The 25,969-nt window shown below is 39.3% G+C and overlaps 1 protein-coding gene across 1 annotated transcript; it reads right to left on the bottom strand.

Annotated features, from left to right (window-relative positions):
* Positions 1 to 1,903: 1,903 nt before the first annotated feature.
* LOC117345308 lies at positions 1,904 to 23,195 on the bottom strand. The gene is made up of 10 exons (XM_033908376.1): positions 23,090 to 23,195; positions 19,308 to 19,452; positions 18,992 to 19,105; positions 9,052 to 9,123; positions 7,849 to 7,909; positions 7,641 to 7,756; positions 5,415 to 5,523; positions 3,935 to 3,990; positions 2,937 to 3,096; positions 1,904 to 2,582 (listed from the first exon to the last, which is right to left on the bottom strand). The coding sequence occupies exons 5-10, from the start codon at positions 7,895 to 7,897 to the stop codon at positions 2,557 to 2,559; spliced, it is 516 nt and encodes a 171-aa protein (XP_033764267.1). The 5' UTR covers positions 7,898 to 7,909; positions 9,052 to 9,123; positions 18,992 to 19,105; positions 19,308 to 19,452; positions 23,090 to 23,195; the 3' UTR covers positions 1,904 to 2,556.
* Between the last annotated feature and the right edge of the window lie 2,774 nt (positions 23,196 to 25,969).

The raw sequence follows: 25,969 nt of genomic DNA, 5'->3' as shown, positions 1-25,969 counted from the left end.
ACGTGAAGGATTTCATTTTGCCTGTGTAATAAGCACACTGTGGGCTTATAAAAACAGAAATAGGCGTGCTAAATAAACCTTGTACAGAGAAAAAAAATTGCATGAAAATAGCACCTTTTTGCATTTACATACCTTTATGTAGCTATAACAATGTAGAGTCTTTGCTCAAAAGACTGACGATTATTTTAATTGGTATAGGAGTAAGTTTATTAAAGGAACCTTTTATATATTACAAATAGGGCAAGCTATTCTTTTCCTGAAAATGATGGGAGTATGCTTGAAGGGGCAGGCAGGCTCATTAGGTTTAATATGGTATACACTTCACTTGGAAATGTATTCAACATGTGATGACTTTCTATTATGGAATATTGATCTTTTTAAATTGTACCTATTTTCATTTAGGGATAATAGGCGAATCACTAAATCATGAAGTGTGTACCTGTGTAAGGTATAATCTCGCTGTGTAAATACTTTAAATAAAGTCGTCCAAGAATAGAACCTCTGAAACCATCAACAGTACAAACATAACATACATAAAAACTGTAATATAATACATACCAAAATAGACTTTATATCCAACACCAGACCTGTGTGATAACTTCAGTTACAACAGTCCCCTACCACTGGACAAACAAAGGGCCATAACTCTGTATATAGTATATGAATCAATACAAGAGGTCCAATGGGCTTGTATTGCTCATCTTCATCCATAGTAACTTTGAAGTAGATATAGGTCATTTCTGCAGAACCATTTTATTCAAATATCAGAGTAAGCTAGATTTATTTATGTCAATTAATTTTCTAGTCCTTCATTCCAACATACTTTTGGCCTAACATCAGGTCTCAGAGTCTCTTGGCTATCGAGAAATAATTGTTTAAAGATTTTAGCCTATTTGACCCCAAAGACCTTGAATGTAGATCAAGGTCATTCATTTCAAACTTGGTAGCCCTTCACCCAAGCATGCTATAGGTCCAATACTCGTCTCTTGTCCTCTTGATTATTGAGAAGAAGTTGTTTAAATGAAAATATTGAAGCCGGATGGAAGGACAACGAATGCCGTGCTATGGCATAAGCTCACTTTCTCTTCAGGCAGGTGAGCTAAAACTGACAAAGTCATCCAGTCAGCATCCTCTTGTCCAGGACTCATGTACTCTACAACCTACATCTACAAATATTTACACTGTGGAAGGCTAGGTGTCCATGTACACTTTTGTAAGGTATTTATCCTCCAATAAGTCCAAGGAGCATTCACATTAGTCATAACCTCTGACTCAAAGTCAGGGTGGGCTTACCACAGGACAACTAAATAACATGTTTACTAGGCCTGAGCTTGTCAGATATATACAGACTGTTTCTGGCAATATATCCAAAAATACAGACCATCTGTGAGGGTAACCAATATTGAAAATTACAGATATCAAAACCAGCAAATGTTCTGTAAGATTACCCAGTACAGATATCAAAACCAGTAAATAGTCTGTAAGATTACCCAGTACATAAATCAAAACCAGTAAATAGTCTGTAGGATTACCCAGTACAGAAATCAAAACCAGTAAATAGTCTGTAGGATTACCCAGTACAGAAATCAAAACCAGTAAATAGTCTGTAAGATTACCCAGTACATAAATCAAAACCAGCAAATGGTTTGTAAGACAAGAGCCTTAACAGTCATCTGAGATTTGAAATATTTCAGTTAATTTAACTGACCCTTTTTGATCCCACCTATCAGTCCAAGGGGTCAGTCAGGGTCAACATGTGCATACCATTAAGCTGTTATCCCATGCTGATAATGTTAACAAAGTTAGAATGAATTCCAATACAAATCCAACAAATAATAGTCAAAAATGTGATTTCCCTATATAAACTATAGTAAAGTTTACGCCCTCCCCAGGGGCAAACATGAGGCCCCAGGGTCATGAAATTAACAATTTTGGTAAAGCACCTTAAGACCCTTCTATCTATTAAGAGTGTTTGATTCTACCTTATCATGTATGGGGTCAAAACATTTAAGGTAAATCAGAAATCATTGGGGCCAGACACAGTAAAGTATTGGGTCAAAATGTCAAAGGTAAAGTAAAGGTCATTGAGGCCAGACAAAGTGATGTATGAGGTCAAAGGGCAAGACAAAATATGGTTGCACTATACAAAAGTTTATACGGAGGAATATTCCCTATAAGCTAAAACTTCTCATCAAGATTATTTTTGATGTTCTGAATGCAAATGCCAAACAAAAATGTAATATACATCTGTCGATCATCAACACTGTTAATATGACCTTGACCCATACCCTGTTTCTCACTCTATCAGAATGTGTCTGGTTCCAGCCATGAGTGTAAGAAAAAAAAACCAGTAAAATACATCATCATTGAACTACCTAGGAAATGTTTCTTCATATATAAAAATATGGTAAAAATTGAATGTACTTCCATTTCCTGTTTCCTTGAATATGAAGCTTAACACTTTAAACACTTCGGTCAGTAATAAACAGATCTGGCAAGATGATTTTTCTTTTCTGTTTCCATGGAGACATTTTGTCCATTCTGTGTCACTAACAATCATCCATCGTTAATAGTTCCATAGTCTGTCAAAAAAAGAGTCTGTTATTGCATTTGATAAACATAGACCTCATTCTACTATTTTATGATTATTTCTAGGATCTTGCGAAGTAAATATACTAAATGGGTTTTAACTATCACCTTCCTTAAGTTAATGCAAAAATACATACAGTACAAGTATCCTAATAAAGAGTATAAATAATAGATCTGACTTCATTTATTAAGAGGGAATTAATGGGTGAATCACAAAACTAGCAATGGACATTATCATGGCTTTTATCAGATAGTATTCCCATCACATATCTCTTCTATTGTTGACAGAATACCCGATCCCCGTTATACTGCGGAGGTTAATCGGCACATCTGGTTTATAAACATACTTGTCGGTATTGGTGTGGCCCTGATACAGGTCGTTATGGGCTCTGGGAGTTGTCTCCCTTCTGACAATGCCCGCAATCTCCTTAGCTTGGGAGTGTCGCCTGCAATCGGTGTTAAAGCATGTCCGAGCACCGAGGCAAAATACATAAAACTCAGCAACATCTGTTGGGGAAGATAAACATAATTCTATTACTTCTCATTTGATTAAATATTATTATTACTTTTCACATAATTATGTATTAAACTTGCAAATTGGCGGCATGGAGATAATTTTGCAAATTTTGACCATAAACACGAAGCCTGAGTTCATCAGCAAATTTTCTGTGCTGAAAGGAAATGTTGATGTGATATCGTTACAATAAAATGATTGTGTTGTACTTGGTTGTCCAGATCAAGGACATTCAGAAACAGATATGGTCATCTAATAACATGTCCTCATGTCTTGAAAGTGTTGAAAGTGAAAAGCAATGCCCAAACTGGAACAACCAGCGTCTGACATCTCAATTGCCATATGATGTTGGTATTCTTTTAAGCCTGGATGGTGGTACTTTGAAGTTGACAAATTTTGTCGAAATCAGCCAATATCTGAATTTTGACCAATCAGAAGCCAGGATTATGTGTTGCCATTGTAGTAGTTTCGGAAACACCTAATATGTCCAATTATAGGCTTTGCTTAGCTACACCATTTGCCCAAGGCTGAATAAAATTGGCCAAATGACTTAAGAGTTATGGCCCTTTATCGGAAAAACCTGTTTATACCAGTTTATAGTGACCAGTTACCATGGCAACCAAAAAAATTTGGAAGAAAAGATTCGTTCTCATCTACGTATACGGTCCTTTATATTTGTGTGAAGTTTTAGTGAAATTGGTACACAGGTTTAGGAGGATTCCCCCCCCCCCCCCCCCCCCCCCCCCCCCCCTCCCTCCTGACCTCCCTACATCAACTTCATCAACCACTGACATTAAACTCATCAGCAAGCTCGTCACTTATGATTCTTACCTGTAGCGACACAAATATGAAATTGTACCACTCATATGGGGAAGTACTAGCTGTACCTGCAACAACAAGGTCAAACATAATTAGAAATAACAAGGTCATACAAAATTAGAAACAACAAGGTCATACAAAATAAGAAATATTAAGGTCATACAAACTCAGAAACAACAAGGTCATACAGAATTAGAAATAACAAGGTCATTCAAAATTAGAAACAACAAGGTCATACAAAATAAGAAATAACAAGGTCATACAAACTCAGAAATAACAAGGTCATACAAAATAAGAAATAACAAGGTCATACAAACTCAGAAACAACAAGGTCATACAAAATAAGAAATAACAAGGTCAAACAAATTCAGAAACAACAAGGTCATACAAAATAATATTTAAAAAAAAAAAAACGTCATACAAAATCAGAAAAAAACAAGGTCAAACAGAATTAGAAACATCAAGGTCATACAAAATCAGAAACAACAAGGTCATACAAAATCAGAAACAGCAAGGTCACACAAAATCAGAAACAAGGTTAAACAAAATTAGAAATAACAAGGTCATACAAAATAAGAAATAACAAGGTCATACAAAATCAGAAACAAGAAGGTCATACAAAATCAGAAACAAGAAGGTCATACAAAATCAGAAAGAATAATGTGGAGTAGATTCTAAATTATTCTATCAACACCAAAGTTGTACAAGGTCATACAAAATCAGGAACAACAAAATTGTATAAAATAAAAAACAACAAGGTCTTACATACTGTGTATTGTCTATACAGGTAGATAACAAATTGGTCCATCCATGTTTTAGGAAGGAGCAATGAAAAATATCCTGCCATTACTGGGGATCGAACATAAACATCGGAGACATTAATTTTACCAATACTCTCCACTTATGTACAGACTGTAAAGTGCAATCTGTATAAACTGCATGTAAGTCATTATTGATCTGGATATAGACAACAGGAAATGTTGTTCAGTCATTATTGATCTGGATATAGACAACAGGAAATGTTGTTCAGTCATTATTGATCTGGATATAGACAACAGGAAATGTTGTTCAGTCATTATTGATCTGGATATAGACAACAGGAAATGTTGTTCAGTCATTATTGATCTGGATATAGACAACAGGAAATGTTGTTCAGTCATTATTGATCTGGATATAGACAACAGGAAATGTTGTTCAGTCATTATCAATAATTTCAAAACTTACCAGTTAATTTCAAAACCTACCAATTAATTTCAAAACTTACAAATTAATTTCTAAACTTACCAATGAATTTCAAAACTTACAGTTTAATTACCAAACTTAAATGTACTGTACTTTCAATTAAAAACTGTATAGATTAAAACTGTATAGATATTATATCATAACGACTGCATTATTGTTTGTAAGGTAACAATATCAACTTACAACATAATATCTATTGTCAATATACTACAGGGATGTAATTAAAATATTAAGATGAAAATTTAATTACCACATAAAGTTGCTGTGGAAACAGAGAAATACAAAAATTTGGTATAAAGTGCAATGATGAGGCCAGGATTCTCTTCTACTGACTCCCGAATATCCTTCCAAGATCCAGGCTAAAAAGATATTGATAACATTCAGATAAAACATCATGTATGGAAAATTCAACCACAATTTCAATTACCGTTTTTTTTATTGTTTTTTGTAGCATTTCATGACAGAATACACAAAATGAGACTGGTGCATTTATTTGGACATATTTTTCCTCAAATGACATACACATGTTGTTGTTTTACTAAATGTACTGTCATCATACCCACACGGTTTATATATATATATGTTACGTTCCATGTATTATTATTATTTTTCTGAAAGCAGGTCATATGATCACCTATAAAAATGATATTAATGGCTGCTTCAAGAAAAATATTTACAAAAACAGTGTACCCTGGGTAATAATTATATGGTTGTTTTTCGAAATCTGTGTCATCTACATGTAGCTCACAAGCAAGCTCAATGTCTCAGGATGCTTGAAACAAACGTTTCACTGACTTGTACATGATGACAGATGATTATATTATCATCCATAGTTTTCCAAATCTATCAAAGAATACACTGTATGTTAATTAATAACATTTTAGAAAATGCTTACTCAACAAAAACAAAGCGACAACTGTCAAACTCTTCAGACAGTACCTGTGTTCACAAATAAACACAGAGTTGGATGTTTATTAGATGGTATATCTTAATGATACCCTGACAAACTTTTATTTAATGTACGTCAGAAATAAGGTTACAATTCTAAACTATTAGCACATAGAATGGGCAATCAATGATATTTAGAGAAATGAAATCTGAACTCCTCGATCACAACCCAACTAACTCCCTGATCCCAACTCGTCCAACTTCCCCATCCCAGCCCCTCCAACTGCCCCATCCCAACCCATCCAACTAACCCATCCCAACCCATCCAACTCCTCGATCACAATCCAACTAACTCCTCTATCACAACCCAACTAACTCCCGATCCCATACCATCCAACTCTTCGATCCCAACCCGTCCAACTCTCCCGTCCCAACCTCTCCAACTCCCCGTCCCAACCTCTCCAACTCACCATCCCAACCTCTCCAACTCCCCATCCCAACCTCTCCAACTCCCTCGTCCCAACCTCTCCAACTCCCCCATCCCAACCTCTCCAACTCCCCCATCCCAACCTCTCCAACTCCCCGTCCCAACCTCTCCAACTCCCCATCCCAACCTCTCCAACTCCCCCGTCCCAACCTCTCCAACTCCCCGTCCCAACCTCTCCAACCCCCCGTCCCAACCTCTCCAACTCCCCATCCCAACCTCTCCAACTCCCCATCCCAACCTCTCCAACTCCCCATCCCAACCTCTCCAACTCCCCATCCCAACCTCTCCAACTCCCCCATCCCAACCTCTCCAACTCCCCATCCCAACCTCTCCAACTCCCCATCCCAACCTCTCCAACTCCCCATCCCAACCTCTCCAACTCCCCCGTCCCAACCTCTCCAACTCCCCATCCCAACCTCTCCAACTCCCCATCCCAACCTCTCCAACTCCCCGTCCCAACCTCTCCAACTCCCCGTCCCAACCTCTCCAACTCCCCGTCCCAACCTCTCCAACTCCCCGTCCCAACCTCTCCAACTCCCCATCCCAACCTCTCCAACTCCCCATCCCAACCTCTCCAACTCCCCCGTCCCAACCTCTCCAACTCCCCATCCCAACTTCTCCAACTCCCCGTCCCAACCTTTCCAACTCCCCATCCCAACCTCTCCAACTCCCCGTCCCAACCTCTCCAACTCCCCGTCCCAACCTCTCCAACTCACCATCCCAACCTCTCCAACTCCCCCGTCCCAACCTCTCCAACTCCCCGTCCCAACCTCTCTAACTCCCCATCCCAACCTCTCCAACTCCCCATCCCAACCTCTCTAACTCCCCGTCCCAACCTCTCCAACTCCCCGTCCCAACCTCTCCAACTCCCCATACCAACCTCTCCAACTCCCCATCCCAACCTCTCTAACTCCCCGTCCCAACCTCTCCAACTCCCCGTCCCAACCTCTCCAACTCCCCATCCCAACCCATCCAAATTGGTCTATGAAGTTAACAATGCTGACCTAATAGGAAACAATATAATATAGTGTACTTTAAAGTTGGCTTCCACATCACAAAGACACAGCTTCATCACAAAACAGTTTATGTGTCCTAGCTCACCTGAAGTCGACTTGTAACGGTATAGAGACCCGCAAACAAAAAAACGGACGCAAAGTAAGACTGTATCAGTAAGATGCCGTTCACTCTTCGCCCCACCAGCTGCCGTGCCAACTTGACTGGAAATAAAGGACATAAATTTAATTACAGAATTCATGAACACAACCTAACCTGGGTATTCTGTTTAGCCCTTACCCGAAATATTCCTTACCTGAACTAAACATGATGAGGATGAGGTTGACTAGCTGTAGAACTATCATGGTGACACAACTCTGAAATACAGGAAACAAGTTTTTTGTGAAAGACAGACAGGGAATACCAACATACAGACAAAACTGTAATTCTACCTCAACATCGAAAAAACAAGGTTGATCGCTGGAACAAAATACAGATATACATGGAGAGGTTGAAATATAGATATACATGGAGAGATTGAAATATAGATATACATGGAGAGACGAAAATATAGATATACATGGAGAGATGAAAATATAGATATATATGGAGAGATGAAAATACATCTGCTGTATTGGGAAGAAGGTAACTTTGACCTTGATCTACTTTGTCCCGACTGTATTGGGAAGTAGGTAACTTTGAGCTTGATCTAGTTTCTCTCGGCTGTATTGAGAAGTAGGTAACTTTGAGCTTGATCTAGTTTGTCCGGCTGTATTAGGAAGTAGGTACCCATAACTTTGAGGAAGATTTTCCAATCGATTTACTCCAAACTTTCATTAAAATACGCTGTTGAATTTGGATGATCCAACTAAACAAAGTTAAATTGGTATCTAGGATTGATAAGGAACTTTTTTGCAGCTATAATAAACAAGCAACAATTTCATACAACATCTGTATCAAGATCTGATTGGTTGGAGTATCAAGATCTGATTGGTTGGAGTATAAAGATCTGATTGGTTGGAGTATCAAGATCTGATTGGTTGGAGTATTAAGATCTGATTGGTTGGAGTATCAAGATCTGATTGGTTGGAGTATCAAGATCTGATTGGTTGGAGTATCAAGATTTGATTGGTTGGAGAATCAAGATCTGATTGGTTGGAGGATCAAGATCTGATTGGTTGGAGTATCAAGATCTGATTTGTTGGAGTATAAGGATCTGATTGTTTGGAGGATCAAGATCTGATTGGTTGGAGTATCAAGATCTGATTTGTTGGAGTATCAAGATCTGATTGGTTGGAGTATCAAGATCTGATTGGTTGGAGTATCAAGATCTGATTGGTTGGAGTATCAAGATCTGATTGGTTGGAGTATCAAGATCTGATTGGTTGGAGTATCAAGATCTGATTGGTTGGAGTATTAAGATCTGATTGGTTGGAGTATCAACATCTGATTGGTTGGAGTATCAACATCTGATTGGTTGGAGTATCAACATCTGATTGGTTTAAGAAGTTATACTCACCACCACAATTGCGTTGTCGTCGTCCTTCTTTGACCAGATATCAATGATGGTCTGGATTAGTAGATTCACTCCCTGAAAATAACAGCTAACATCCTTAACTGCTAAGGGCCAGGGTCAAGGTAAAAGTTATGTATATGACCAGTACACACCTACATATACAGTATTGTATTTCAATTTAACACAGAGACACAAATTACAGAGGATATCGTTTTTGACAGATGATCTGTGGACTCCTGATGATCATGTTCTCCACAACATTGTCATCAGTGGCATTGTACCTATTACCAGGGCCACCAATGGGATCTAGTTTCAATAGTAATGCAAATTTAATTACATTACTTCTGTTAGTGATGTTAACTGACCTAGTAAGTGAGGTAACCCTGACATAGTTACGGTGGTTAGTGATGTAAACCTGACCTAGTAACTGTGATAAGTGAGGTAACCCTGACCTAGTTATTGTGGTTAGGGATGTAAACCTGACCTAGTTACTGTGGTTAGTGAGGTAACCCTGACCTAGTTACTGTGGTTAGGGAAGTAACCCTGACCTAGTTACTGTGGTTAGTGAGGTAACCCTGACCTAGTTACTGTGGTTAGTGAGGTAACCCTGACCTAGTTATTGTGGTTAGGGATGTAAACCTGACCTAGTTACTGTGGTTAGTGAGGTAACCCTGACCTAGTTACTGTGGTTAGTGAGGTAACCCTGACCTAGTTACTGTGGTTAGTGAGGTAACCCTGACCTAGTTACTGTGGTTAGTGAGGTAACCCTGACCTAGTTATTGTGGTTAGGGATGTAAACCTGACCTAGTTACTGTGGTTAGTGAGGTAACCCTGACCTAGTTACTGTGGTTAGGGAAGTAACCCTGACCTAGTTACTGTGGTTAGTGAGGTAACCCTGACCTAGTTACTGTGGTAAGTGAGGTAACCCTGACCTAGTTATTGTGGTTAGGGATGTAAACCTGACCTAGTTACTGTGGTTAGTGAGGTAACCCTGACCTAGTTACTGTGGTTAGTGATGTAAACCTGACCTAGTTACTGTGGTTAGTGAAGTAAACCTGACCTAGTTACTGTGGTTAGTGAGGTAACCCTGACCTAGTTAATGTGGTGAGTGAGGTAACCCTGACCTAGTTACTGTGGTTAGTGAGGTAACCCTGACCTAGTTACTGTGGTTAGGGATGTAAACCTGACCTAGTTACTGTGGTTAGGGATGTAAACCTGACCTAGTAACTGTGATAAGTGAAGTAAACCTGACCTAGTTACTGTGGTTAGGGATGTAAACCTGACCTAGTTACTGTGGTTAGGGATGTAAACCTGACCTAGTTACTGTGGTTAGTGAGGTAACCCTGACCTAGTTACTGTGGTTAGGGATGTAAACCTGACCTAGTTACTGTGGTTAGGGATGTAAACCTGACCTAGTTACTGTGGTTAGTGATGTAAACCTGACCTAGTTACTGTGGTTAGGGATGTAAACCTGACCTAGTAACTGTGATAAGTGAAGTAAACCTGACCTAGTTACTGTGGTTAGGGATGTAAACCTGACCTAGTTACTGTGGTTAGGGATGTAAACCTGACCTAGTTACTGTGGTTAGGGATGTAAACCTGACCTAGTTACTGTGGTTAGGGATGTAAACCTGACCTAGTTACTGTGGTAAGTGATGTAAACCTGACCTAGTTACTGTGGTTAGTGATGTAAACCTGACCTAGTTACTGTGGTTAGGGAAGTAAACCTGACCTAGTTACTGTGGTGAGTGAGGTAACTCTGACCTAGTTACTGTGGTTAGGGAAGTAACCCTGACCTAGTTACTGTGGTTAGTGAGGTAACCCTGACCTAGTTACTGTGGTGAGTGAGGTAACTCTGACCTAGTTACTGTGGTAAGTGAGGTAACTCTGACCTAGTTACTGTGGTGAGTGAGGTAACTCTGACCTAGTTACTGTGGTAAGTGAGGTAACCCTGACCTAGTTACTGTGGTGAGTGAGGTAACTCTGACCTAGTTACTGTGGTAAGTGAGGTAACCCTGACCTAGTTACTGTGGTTAGTGATGTAAACCTGACCTAGTTACTGTGGTTAGGGATGTAAACCTGACCTAGTTACTGTGGTTAGGGATGTAAACCTGACCTAGTTATTGTGGTTAGTGAAGTAAACCTGACCTAGTTACTGTGATAAGTGAAGTAAACCTGACCTAGTTACTGTGGTTAGGGATGTAAACCTGACCTAGTAACTGTGGTTAGGGATGTAAACCTGACCTACTAACTGTGGTTAGGGATGTAAACCTGACCTAGTTACTGTGGTTAGTGAGGTAACCCTGACCTAATTACTGTGGTTAGTGAGGTAACCCTGACCTAGTTACTGTGGTTAGTGATGTAAACCTGACCTAGTTACTGTGGTTAGTGATGTAAACCTGACCTAGTTACTGTGGTAAGTGAGGTAACCCTGACCTAGTTAATGTGGTGAGTGAGGTAACCCTGACCTAGTTACTGTGGTAAGTGATGTAACCCTGACCTAGTTACTGTGATAAGTGAAGTAAACCTGACCTAGTTACTGTGGTTAGGGATGTAAACCTGACCTAGTTACTGTGGTTAGTGAGGTAACTCTGACCTAGTTACTGTGGTTAGTGAGGTAACTCTGACATAGTTACTGTGGTTAGTGATGTAAAACTGACCTAGTTACTGTGGTTAGGGATGTAAACCTGACCTAGTTACTGTGGTAAGTGATGTAAACCTGACCTAGTTACTGTGGTTAGGGATGTAAACCTGACCTAGTTATTGTGGTTAGTGAAGTAAACCTGACCTAGTTACTGTGATAAGTGAAGTAAACCTGACCTAGTTACTGTGGTTAGGGATGTAAACCTGACCTAGTAACTGTGGTTAGGGATGTAAACCTGACCTACTAACTGTGGTTAGGGATGTAAACCTGACCTAGTTACTGTGGTTAGTGAGGTAACCCTGACCTAGTTACTGTGGTTAGTGATGTAACCCTGACATAGTTAATGTGGTGAGTGAGGTAACCCTGACCTAGTTAATGTGATGAGTGAGGTAACTCTGACCTAGTTATTGTGGTTAGGGATGTAACTCTGACCTAGTTATTGTGGTTAGGGATGTAAACCTGACCTAGTTACTGTGGTTAGTGAGGTAACCCTGACCTAGTTACTGTGGTTAGTGAGGTAACCCTGACCTAGTTAATGTGGTGAGTGAGGTAACCCTGACCTAGTTATTGTGGTTAGTGAGGTAACTCTGACCTAGTTATTGTGGTTAGGGATGTAAACCTGACCTAGTTACTGTGGTGAGTGAGGTAAACCTGACCTAGTAACTGTGGTTAGTGATGTAACCCTGACCTAGTTATTGTGGTTAGTGAGGTAACCCTGACCTAGTTAATGTGATGAGTGAGGTAACCCTGACCTAGTTATTGTGGTTAGTGATGTAACCCTGACCTAGTTACTGTGGTTAGTGAGGTAACCCTGACCTAGTTACTGTGGTTAGTGAGGTAACCCTGACCTAGTTAATGTGATGAGTGAGGTAACCCTGACCTAGTTATTGTGATTAGTGAGGTAACTCTCACCTAGTTATTGTGGTTAGGGATGTAAACCTGACCTAGTTACTGTGGTGAGTGAGGTAAACCTGACCTAGTAACTGTGGTTAGTGAGGTAACCCTGACCTAGTTAATGTGGTGAGTGAGGTAACCCTGACCTAGTTAATATGATGAGTGAGGTAACTCTGACCTAGTTATTGTGGTTAGGGATGTAACTCTGACCTAGTTATTGTGGTTAGGGATGTAAACCTGACCTAGTTACTGTGGTTAGTGAGGTAACCCTGACCTAGTTACTGTGGTTAGTGAGGTAACCCTGACCTAGTTAATGTGGTGAGTGAGGTAACCCTGACCTAGTTATTGTGGTTAGTGAGGTAACTCTGACCTAGTTATTGTGGTTAGGGATGTAAACCTGACCTAGTTACTGTGGTGAGTGAGGTAAACCTGACCTAGTAACTGTGGTTAGTGATGTAACCCTGACCTAGTTATTGTGGTTAGTGAGGTAACCCTGACCTAGTTAATGTGATGAGTGAGGTAACCCTGACCTAGTTATTGTGGTTAGTGATGTAACCCTGACCTAGTTACTGTGGTTAGTGAGGTAACCCTGACCTAGTTACTGTGGTTAGTGAGGTAACCCTGACCTAGTTAATGTGATGAGTGAGGTAACCCTGACCTAGTTATTGTGGTTAGTGAGGTAACTCTGACCTAGTTATTGTGGTTAGTGAGGTAACTCTGACCTAGTTACTGTGGTTAGTGATGTTACCCTGACCTAGTTACTGTGGTTAGTGAGGTAACCCTGACCTAGTTACTGTGATTAGTGAGGTAAACCTGACCTAGTTACTGTGGTTAGTGAGGTAACCCTGACCTAGTTATTGTGGTTAGTGAGGTAACTCTGACCTAGTTATTGTGGTTAGTGATGTAAACCTGACCTAGTTACTGTGGTGAGTGATGTAACCCTGACCTAGTTACTGTGGTTAGTGATGTAACCCTGACCTAGTTACTGTGGTTAGTGATGTAAACCTGACCTAGTTACTGTGGTTAGTGATGTAAACCTGACCTAGTTACTGTGGTTAGTGAGGTAACCCTGACATAGTTACTGTGGTTAGTGATGTAAACCTGACCTAGTTACTGTGGTTAGTGATGTAAACCTGACCTAGTTACTGTGGTTAGTGAGGTAACCCTGACATAGTTAATGTGGTTAGTGATGTAAACCTGACCTAGTTACTGTGGTTAGTGATGTAAACCTGACCTAGTTACTGTGGTTAGTGATGTAAACCTGACCTAGTTACTGTGGTGAGTGAGGTAACCCTGACCTAGTTACTGTGGTTAGTGATGTAACCCTGACCTAGTTACTGTGGTAAGTGATGTAAACCTGACCTAGTTACTGTGATAAGTGATGTAAACCTGACCTAGTTACTGTGGTTAGTGAGGTAAACATGACCTAGTTACTGTGGTTAGTGAGGTAACTCTGACCTAGTTAATGTGGTGAGTGAGGTAACCCTGACCTAGTTACTGTGGTTAGTGATGTAAACCTGACCTAGTTACTGTGGTTAGTGATGTAAACCTGACCTAGTAACTGTGGTTAGGGATGTAAACCTGACCTAGTTACTGTGGTTAGTGAGGTAACCCTGACCTAGTTACTGTGGTTAGTGAAGTAAACCTGACCTAGTTACTGTGGTTAGTGAGGTAACCATGACCTAGTTACTGTGGTTAGGGATGTTAACCTGACCTAGTTACTGTGGTTAGTGATGTAAACCTGACCTAGTTACTGTGGTTAGTGATGTAAACCTGACCTAGTTACTGTGGTAAGTGAGGTAACCCTGACCTAGTTACTGTGGTAAGTGAGGTAGCCCTGACCTAGTTACTGTGGTTAGTGAGGTAACTCTGACCTAGTTACTGTGGTTAGGGATGTAAACCTGACCTAGTTACTGTGGTTAGTGATGTAAACCTGACCTAGTTACTGTGGTTAGGGATGTAAACCTGACCTAGTTACTGTGGTTAGGGATGTAAACCTGACCTAGTTACTGTGGTTAATGAGGTAACCCTGACCTAGTTACTGTGGTTAGTGAAGTAAACCTGACCTAGTTACTGTGGTTATTGAGGTAACCCTGACCTAGTTACTGTGGTTAGTGAGGTAACCCTGACCTAGTTACTGTGGTTAGGGATGTAACCCTGACCTAGTTACTGTGGTTAGTGAGGTAACCCTGACCTAGTTACTGTGGTTAGTGAGGTAACCCTGACCTAGTTACTGTGGTTAGTGAGGTAACCCTGACCTAGTTACTGTGGTAAGTGAGGTAACCCTGACCTAGTTACTGTGGTAAGTGAGGTAACCCTGACCTAGTTACTGTGGTTAGGGATGTAAACCTGACCAAGTTACTGTGGGTAGGGATGTAACCCTGACCTAGTTACTGTGGTTAGTGATGTAAACCTGACCTAGTTACTGTGGTTAGTGATGTAAACCTGACCTAGTTACTGTGGTTAGTGAGGTAACCCTGACCTAGTTACTGTGGTTAGTGAGGTAACCCTGACCTAGTTACTGTGGTAAGTGATGTAAACCTGACCTAGTTACTGTGGTGAGTGAGGTAACCCTGACCTAGTTACTGTGGTGAGTGAATTAACCCTGACCTAGTTACTGTGGTAAGTGAGGTAACCCTGACCTAGTTACTGTGGTTAGTGAGGTAACCCTGACCTAGTTACTGTGGTTAGGGAAGTAACCCTGACCTAGTTACTGTGGTTAGTGATGTAAACCTGACCTAGTTACTGTGGTTAGGGAAGTAACCCTGACCTAGTTACTGTGGTTAGTGATGTAAACCTGACCTAGTTACTGTGGTTAGGGATGTAAACCTGACCTAGTTACTGTGGTTAGTGAGGTAACCCTGACCTAGTTACTGTGGTAAGTGAGGTAACCCTGACCTAGTTACTGTGGTTAGTGAGGTAACCCTGACCTAGTTACTGTGGTTAGGGAAGTAACCCTGATCTAGTTACTGTGGTTAGTGATGTAAACCTGACCTAGTTACTGTGGTTAGGGAAGTAACCCTGACCTAGTTACTGTGGTTAGTGATGTAAACCTGACCTAGTTACTGTGGTTAGGGATGTAAACCTGACCTAGTTACTGTGGTTAGTGAGGTAACCCTGACCTAGTTACTGTGGTTAGTGAGGTAACTCTGACCTAGTTACTGTGGTTAGTGAGGCAACCCTGACCTAGTTACTGTGATAAGTGATGTAAACCTGACCTAGTTACTGTGGTTAGGGATGTAAACCTGACCTAGTTACTGTGGTAAGTGAGGTAACCCTGACCTAGTTACTGTGATAAGTGATGTAAACCTGACATAGTTACTGTGGTAAGTGAGGTAACCCTGACATAGTTACTGTGATAAGTGAGGTAACCCTGACCTAGTTACTGTGGTTAGTGAGGTAACCCTGACCTAGTTACTGTGGTTAGTGATGTAAACCTGACCTAGTTACTGTGGTTAGGGATGTAAACCTGACCTAGTTACTGTGGTTAGTGATGTAAACCTGACCTAGTTACTGTGGTGAGTGAGGTAACCCTGACCTAGTTACTGTGGTTAGGGATGTAAACCTGACCTAGTTACTGTGGTTAGTGATGTAAACCTGACCTAGTTACTGTGGTTAGTGATGTAAACCTGACCTAGTTATTGTGGTTAGTGATGTAAACCTGACCTAGTTACTGTGGTTAGGGATGTAAACCTGACCTAGTTACTGTGGTTAGTGATGTAAACCTGACCTAGTTACTGTGGTTAGTGAGGTAACCCTGACCTAGTTACTGTGGTTAGTGATGTAAACCTGACCTAGTTACTGTGGTTAGGGATGTAAACCTGACCTAGTTACTGTGGTTAGTGATGTAAACCTGACCTAGTTACTGTGGTGAGTGAGGTAACCCTGACCTTGTTACTGTGGTTAGTGAGGCAACCCTGACCTAGTTACTGTGATAAGTGATGTAAACCTGACCTAGTTACTGTGGTTAGTGATGTAAACCTGACCTAGTTATTGTGGTTAGTGAGGTAACCCTGACCTAGTTACTGTGGTTAGTGATGTAAACCTGACCTAGTTATTGTGGTAAGTGATGTAAACCTGACCTAGTTACTGTGGTTAGTGATGTAAACCTGACCTAGTTATTGTGGTAAGTGATGTAAACCTGACCTAGTTACTGTGGTTAGTGATGTAAACCTGACCTAGTTACTGTGGTAAGTGTTTTAACCCTGACCTAGTTACACTTTGGTTAGTGAGGTAACCCTGACCTAGTTAATGTGGTTAGTGATGTAACCCTGACATAGTTACTGTGATAAGTGAGGTAACCCTGACCTAGTTACTGTGGTTAGGGATGTAAACCTGACATAGTTACTGTGGTTAGTGAGGTAACCCTGACATAGTTACTGTGATAAGTGAGGTAACCCTGACCTAGTTACTGTGGTTAGTGAGGTAACCCTGACCTAGTTACTGTGGTGAGTGAGGTAACTCTGACCTAGTTACTGTGGTTAGTGAGGTAACCCTGACCTAGTTACTGTGGTAAGTGATGTAAACCTGACTTAGTTACTGTGGTTAGGGATGTTAACCTGACCTAGTTACTGTGATAAGTGATGTTAACCTGACCTAGTTACTGCGATAAGTGATGTAAACCTGACCTAGTTACTGTGGTTAGGGATGTAAACCTGACCTAGTTACTGTGGTTAGTGAGGTAACCCTGACCTAGTTACTGTGGTTAGTGAGGTAACCCTGACCTAGTTACTGTGGTTAGGGATGTAAACCTGACCTAGTTACTGTGGTTAGTGATGTAAACCTGACCTAGTTATTGTGGTTAGTGAGGTAACCCTGACCTAGTTACTGTGGTTAGTGAGGTAACCCTGACCTAGTTACTGTGGTTAGTGATGTAAACCTGACCTAGTTACTGTGGTTAGTGATGTAAACCTGACCTAGTTATTGTGGTTAGTGAGGTAACCCTGACCTAGTTACTGTGGTTAGTGATGTAAACCTGACCTAGTTATTGTGGTAAGTGATGTAAACCTGACCTAGTTACTGTGGTTAGTGATGTAAACCTGACCTAGTTATTGTGGTAAGTGATGTAAACCTGACCTAGTTACTGTGGTTAGTGATGTAAACCTGACCTAGTTACTGTGGTAAGTGTTATAACCCTGACCTAGTTACACTTTGGTTAGTGAGGTAACCCTGACCTAGTTAATGTGGTTAGTGATGTAACCCTGACATAGTTACTGTGATAAGTGAGGTAACCCTGACCTAGTTACTGTGGTTAGGGATGTAAACCTGACATAGTTACTGTGGTTAGTGAGGTAACCCTGACATAGTTACTGTGATAAGTGAGGTAACCCTGACCTAGTTACTGTGGTTAGTGAGGTAACCCTGACCTAGTTACTGTGGTGAGTGAGGTAACTCTGACCTAGTTACTGTGGTTAGTGAGGTAACCCTGACCTAGTTACTGTGGTAAGTGATGTAAACCTGACTTAGTTACTGTGGTTAGGGATGTTAACCTGACCTAGTTACTGTGATAAGTGATGTTAACCTGACCTAGTTACTGTGATAAGTGATGTAAACCTGACCTAGTTACTGTGGTTAGTGATGTAAACCTGACCTAGTTACTGTGGTTAGGGATGTAAACCTGACCTAGTTACTGTGGTTAGTGAGGTAACCCTGACCTAGTTACTGTGGTTAGTGAGGTAACCCTGACCTAGTTACTGTGGTTAGGGATGTAAACCTGACCTAGTTACTGTGGTTAGTGATGTAAACCTGACCTAGTTATTGTGGTTAGTGAGGTAACCCTGACCTAGTTACTGTGGTTAGTGAGGTAACCCTGACCTAGTTACTGTGGTTAGTGAGGTAACCCTGACCTAGTTACTGTGGTTAGGGATGTAAACCTGACCTAGTTACTGTGGTTAGTGATGTAAACCTGACCTAGTTATTGTGGTTAGTGAGGTAACCCTGACCTAGTTACTGTGGTTAGTGAGGTAACCCTGACCTAGTTACTGTGGTTAGTGATGTAAACCTGACCTAGTTACTGTGGTGAGTGAGGTAACCCTGACCTAGTTACTGTGGTTAGTGAGGTAACTCTGACATAGTTACTGTGGTGAGTGAGGTAACCCTGACCTAGTTAATGTGGTGAGTGAGGTAACCCTGACCTAGTTAATGTGGTGAGTGAGGTAACTCTGACCTAGTTACTGTGATAAGTGAGGTAACCCTGACCTAGTTAATGTGGTGAGTGAGGTAACCCTGACCTAGTTAATGTGGTGAGTGAGGTAACTCTGACCTAGTCACTGTGGTTAGTGATGTAACCCTGACCTAGTTACTGTGGTTAGTGATGTAAACCTGACCTAGTTACTGTGGCTAGTGAGGTAACTCTGACCTAGTTACTGTGGTTAGTGATCTGTCCTTACATGTAGCTATACACACCTGTAAAAGCAGGGTAAAGATGATGGTCTTTGTGCCTGTAGTTTGTTCCAGGACTCGCAGAAATTTCTGACAAAATCTCTTTCTCAGACTACTGTTGTTGACAAATGTAGTATCCTGCTGACATAAAACATTTCACTGGTATCTACATGTCAATTTACATTGTCAATATACTTCTGATCAAAATCGCAGATTTATACTACAAATTTATAGTTTAACTACTCAATATTGACCTTGACCTTAATACTGACCCTGATACCACCTTACACTGCAACCTATATACATACTAATTTCATTTTAGTTTGTCCTATATACTGACCCTGTCATTTTCCTGCGACGTATCATTGAGGTCTCCCAGGTACTGTTTAAGAGTTTCACTGCTCTCTTCTAGATTTTCCAACAGCTTTACTGTCTGATAGTAGGACAGATGGACACCTTCATGACCAGCACCATGGACACCAGGCCTGTAATTATACCAAATAGCTGGACAATATACCACACAAACAGCAGGTCTGTAATTATACCAAATAGCTGGACAATATACCACACATACAACAGGCCTGTAATTATACCAAATAGCTGGACAATATACCACACATACAACAGGTCTGTAATTATACCAAATAGCTGGACAATATACCACACATACAACAGGCCTGTAATTATACCAAATAGCTGGACAATATACCACACATACAACAGGTCTGTAATTATACCAAATAGCTGGACAATATACCACACATACAACAGGTCTGTAATTATACCAAATAGCTGGACAATATACCACACATACAACAGGTCTGTAATTATACCAAATAGCTGGACAATATACCACACATACAACAGGCCTGTAATTATACCAAATAGCTGGACAATATACCACACATACAACAGGTCTGTAATTATACCAAATAGCTGGACAATATACCACACATACAGCAGGTCTGTAATTATACCAAATAGCTGGACAATATACCACACATACAACAGGTCTGTAATTATACCAAATAGCTGGACAATATACCACACATACAACAGGTCTGTAATTATACCAAATAGCTGGACAATATACCACACATACAACAGGTCTGTAATTATACCAAATAGCTGGACAATATACCACACATACAGCAGACCTGTAATTATACCAAATAGCTGGACAATATACCACACATACAACAGGTCTGTAATTATACCAAATAGCTGGACAATATACCACACATACAACAGGCCTGTAATTATACCAAATAGCTGGACAATATACCACACATACAACAGGTCTGTAATTATACCAAATAGCTGGACAATATACCACACATACAGCAGGTCTGTAATTATACCAAATAGCTGGACAATATACCACACATACAACAGGTCTGTAATTATACCAAATAGCTGGACAATATACCACACATACAACAGGCCTGTAATTATACCAAATAGCTGGACAATATACCACACATACAACAGGTCTGTAATTATACCAAATAGCTGGACAATATACCACACATACAACAGGTCTGTAATTATACCAAATAGCTGGACAATATACCACACATACAACAGGCCTGTAATTATACCAAATAGCTGGACAATATACCACATATACAGCAGGTCTGTAATTATACCAAATAGCTGGACAATATACCACACATACAACAGGTCTGTAATTATACCAAATAGCTGGACAATATACCACACATACAACAGGTCTGTAATTATACCAAATAGCTGGACAATATACCACACATACAACAGGTCTGTAATTATACCAAATAGCTGGACAATATACCACACATACAACAGGTCTGTAATTATACCAAATAGCTGGACAATATACCACACATACAACAGGTCTGTAATTATACCAAATAGCTGGACAATATACCACACATACAACAGACCTGTAATTATACCAAATAGCTGGACAATATACCACACATACAACAGGTCTGTAATTATACCAAATAGCTGGACAATATACCACACATACAGCAGGTCTGTAATTATACCAAATAGCTGGACAATATACCACACAAACAACAGGTCTGTAATTATACCAAATAGCTGGACAATATACCACACATACAACAGGTATGTAAGTATACCAAATAGCTGGACAATATACCACACATACAACAGGTCTGTAATTATACCAAATAGCTGGACAATATACTACACATACAACAGGTCTGTAATTATACCAAATAGCTGGACAATATACCACACATACAACAGGTCTGTAATTATACCAAATAGCTGGACAATATACCACACAGCAGGTCTGTAATTATACCAAATAGCTGGACAATATACCACACATACAACAGTTCTGTAATTATACCAAATAGCTGGACAATATACCACACATACAACAGGTCTGTAATTATACCAAATAGCTGGACAATATACCACACATACAACAGGCCTGTAATTATACCAAATAGCTGGACAATATACCTCACATACAACAGGTCTGTAATTATACCAAATAGCTGGACAATATACCACACATACAACAGGCCTGTAATTGTACCAAATAGCTGGACAATATACCACACATACAACAGGTCTGTAATTATACCAAATAGCTGGACAATATACCACACAAACAGCAGACCTGTAATTATACCAAATAGCTGGACAATATACCACAAATACAACAGGCCTGTAATTATACCAAATAGCTGGACAATATACCACACATACAGCAGGTCTGTAATTATACCAAATAGCTGGACAATATACCACACATACAACAGACCTGTAATTATACCAAATAGCTGGACAATATACCACACATACAGCAGGTCTGTAATTATACCAAATAGCTGGACAATATACCACACATACAACAGGTCTGTAATTATACCAAATAGCTGGACAATATACCACACATACAACAGGTCTGTAATTATACCAAATAGCTGGACAATATACCACACATACAACAGACCTGTAATTATACCAAATAGCTGGACAATATACCACACATACAGCAGATCTCTATCATTTCAATGTACAGGTACCTTACATCATCAACACAAATGACTCTAGGACAGATACCGCTGTATGCAATCACTTTTTGTTATTATCTACAGTGAATTTAGGTGCTGTCTAGGAAATTTCAGCCTAAGTTTTTATTTTGTTTAATTCTTTGAATATATTTTGATTGATATGTATGAATCATGGTACAATGTAACCAGGTGTGTGTCCCTGATAATAGGTGATGAAGACATCCTATTGTCATTGAAACAATGCTGGTGTCCTTATGGTCATAGATGGTTGTAATATTAACACAGGTACATATGGACATAATTAATATTCCTCTTGGATGCTATAAATAATGTTACTGGATGTGTACACCAATCAAACAACCATACATAAGATCAAATGTGTCCAGTTCCTGTGGTGTTATTGTGATTGTTATCAACCATCACTCAATGTTTTATCAATGGAATATTTTATCACGTGAATTACATTACCAGTCCACGATCTACTAGTGTGGTCAGTCACATGACAGTTTATTTATGTTCAATACATACCTTTATCTAGGAGAATTGGTATTTTTATTTTTTCTAGAAATGATTCACTTCAAATTCACTTTTCATACGTGTGTATTATACCTACATGTAGCTACAATGTACGTATGTACATGTGCATCTACATGTACATGAGTCATACTCGTCCCATTTGTCTATTTTAAGATTTCACTGTAGTTTAATCTTCGGGGTTTATGTATAACTATTATATTTATATCTCCGATATTTTGATGTCGTCAGTCAATTTGTTAGCTTAACCACATGTGGCTCACAAAGTCATTATGTACGTTCGTACATGTACATGTGCACAACTGCATGCACATAACACGCATGCCTACCAGTCTACAGGTTTTGCAACCATCCGATATTTACAACGCTGATTCCGGTTTCAGTACGTACGACAAAAAATGAAAGATAGTTAACAGGCACAAGCTGTCGGTTCCTATTATGTCTGTGTATGCACCGACCAGAATGTGTTCACAATGAAACCGAATTGTTTTACTACATAATATTGAGAAACTCTAAGCCACCACCTAGTATATAAAAGAGCATGGTTTACCTGTTGTCCCTCTGTCTAGCAGGAGTATCGGTGTTGTAGGTATTGATTAAAGGATTGTCCTCTAAATCCTCTCCTGCGTGGTCCCACAACAGATCAGACGACGAAACATCCGCCATTTTCAAATGTGTAGGTCACATGATCATGCGTACGTGTTGCTTAATATAGATTTAATGTCACGTGTTTGTTAATTGAACACTAACAATGTTATATGACATCTGAACAGTGTTTGTTTTTATCATGTGAAATTAATTATTTTGTTTTCTAATTAACGTAGTTAACGTAGTGAAATTAATTATTTTGTTTTCTAATTAACGTAGTTCCAGCACTGTTAAGTTTTATGATATATGTTGTTTGTTTGTGAAATCGCTAACATTTACTTCATATGTGCAATAAAGCGGCGTAACTCTTGCTTTCCTATCGCCTTGCGCATCAGTTTAGCTTCGCACCTGCACGAGAAAAAAAAGGTGTGTATACGTACATGTAGCTAGCTGTAGGTCTATATCATTGTTTTTCATACCTGTAATTTGATTTAGTCTTAAATCTGACAGTCACGTCATCCTGATCCTCGATATCTATATGATACCCTTTGATATCTTTGGTTTCTCACAAAAGTTAATTGTTGTCAGAAATGTAAATTTAACTGTATGGTAGCTCTTGGAGTGGAGCACAGGAATTTGAAGTTTTATCAATAAACACAAATAATAATCCATATAAAAAATAACCAGTACAATGTAAAAAGAATAACAGTAGAAATCTAGATTCTCAATACCAGAAACGTATGTAACACATTGTTTCTGTTAATACACAGAACTGTACATAAAGGCCTTATATGACTTTAGATAGTATGGAAGTAATGGTCAAATGTTGATTGTGGGGCAACACATTAGATACATGTACATGTATCCTAATATAGCTTTGATTGGATTTTCTGTGAAATCCTTGTTCTACTCATGAACATATTGATTAATGAAATTGACTCGGGTCTAATTCAGTTGTCAGTTTTTCTTTTATGATCAATTTGATGTAAAATTGTTATTGAGAATTAAATTTTGTACTGATTGCAGTCATTGTTCATATCAAAATAGCACCTGGGTGATGTACATTATTGGAGTACTTATTAAGCAATACAACATTAATATCTAACTTGGCAAAGAGGGAGCAACATTCTGTCTGAATGCATATAGTGAAGTATTCAGCTGAAGAAAGACCTATATATACCTATAGGATAAAAGCTGTTTTGGGATCCTATCTTGAAGACTGTCATTACACCTGGTGGCCTTCATCTTAGATGATCTTTTTCAGCCAAAGTGACTATCTTTCCATGTGTGGTCGGGGTTGAGACTATCTATTTCGAGACATCTGACAGTTAAGCATGTCTTTGAGCCTTTATTCCATTTTAGCCAGTGACTTAAACATTAACTTCAGACACAGAAACTCATTGAAGCTACCCTGTGATTTTGTGCCTTATTTATATATTAATTACCACAGTCGTTTCAGTTTTGCATATCCTTCATGATAATCATGCTGTAGAAAGCTGAAGTTTGATTAAAACCCTGAGCAGTACACTGGTGCCAGAAGTCTGTGTAGGGTGTTACCCGATAGCCTCCCTAATTATTGTTTTGTTTCTTTCTTTGATTTGGGGAAATTTAACCAGAATATCTTGAGAGCTGATTGCCTGAGATTTATTATTGTGACCGTATTGAGTAACATGGGTATTCTTATTAACACATATACATGTACAAGATGTAAACATATTTTGTTTAATAATGCAATCTCCTAGTAATAGGAATGAAGAAATTATATGCTCATTCTTTCGACTTTCATGGTCATATATTGATCATGCAACTTTATATATAAATATATATTCAAGGTCAAATAGTTATCATTACTCTGACTACGTATACCCAAGGTCATGTTTATCATTATTGCAACTTTATATAGATATATATTCAAGGTCACATATTTATCATTACTGTGACTACCCAAGGTCATGTATTGATCTTTACTGTGACTACCCAAGGTCATATATTGATCTTTTCTCTGACTACCCAAGGTCATAATGATCATTACTGTGAATACCAAGGTCATATATTGATCTTTACTGTGAATACCCGAGGTCATAATTATCATTACTGTGAATATACCCAAGGTCATATATTGATCTTTACTGTGAATACCCAAGGTCATGTATTGATCTTTACTGTGACTATACCCAAGGTCATATATTGATCTTTACTGTGACTATACCCAAGGTCATATATTAATCTTTTCTCCGACTACCCAAGGTCATAATTATCATTACTGTGAATACCCAAGGTAATATATTGATCATTACTGTGAATACCCAAGGTCATATTTATCATTACTGTGACTACCCAAGGTCATATATTGATCTTTTCTCCGACTACCCAAGGTCATAATTATCATTACTGTGAATACCCAAGGTCATATATTGATCTTTACTGTGACTACCCAAGGTCATATATTGATCTTTACTGTGAATACCCAAGGTCATATTTATCATTACTCTGACTACCCCAGGTCATATGTTTATCATTAATGTGACTACCCAAGGTCATATATTGATTGTTACTCTGACTACCCAAGGTCATATATTTATCATAACTGTGACTATCCAAGGTCATAATTATCATTACTCTGACTACCCAAGGTCATATTTAGCATTACTGTGACAACCCAAGGTCATATATTGATCGTTACTGTGACTACCCAAGGTCATATATTTATCATAACTGTGACTACCCAAGGTCATATATTTATCATTACTGTGACTACCCAAGGTCATATTTATCATTACTGTGACTACCCAAGGTTATATATTATCATTACTGTGACTACCCAAGGTCATATATTAATCAT

Source organism: Pecten maximus, chromosome 16 (genome assembly GCF_902652985.1).
Source record: "Pecten maximus chromosome 16, xPecMax1.1, whole genome shotgun sequence".
NCBI classification, from domain to species: Eukaryota; Metazoa; Mollusca; class Bivalvia; order Pectinida; family Pectinidae; genus Pecten; species Pecten maximus.
The sequence above is the reverse complement of the archived record's forward strand: the minus strand, read 5'-3'. Positions and strand labels throughout refer to the sequence as shown.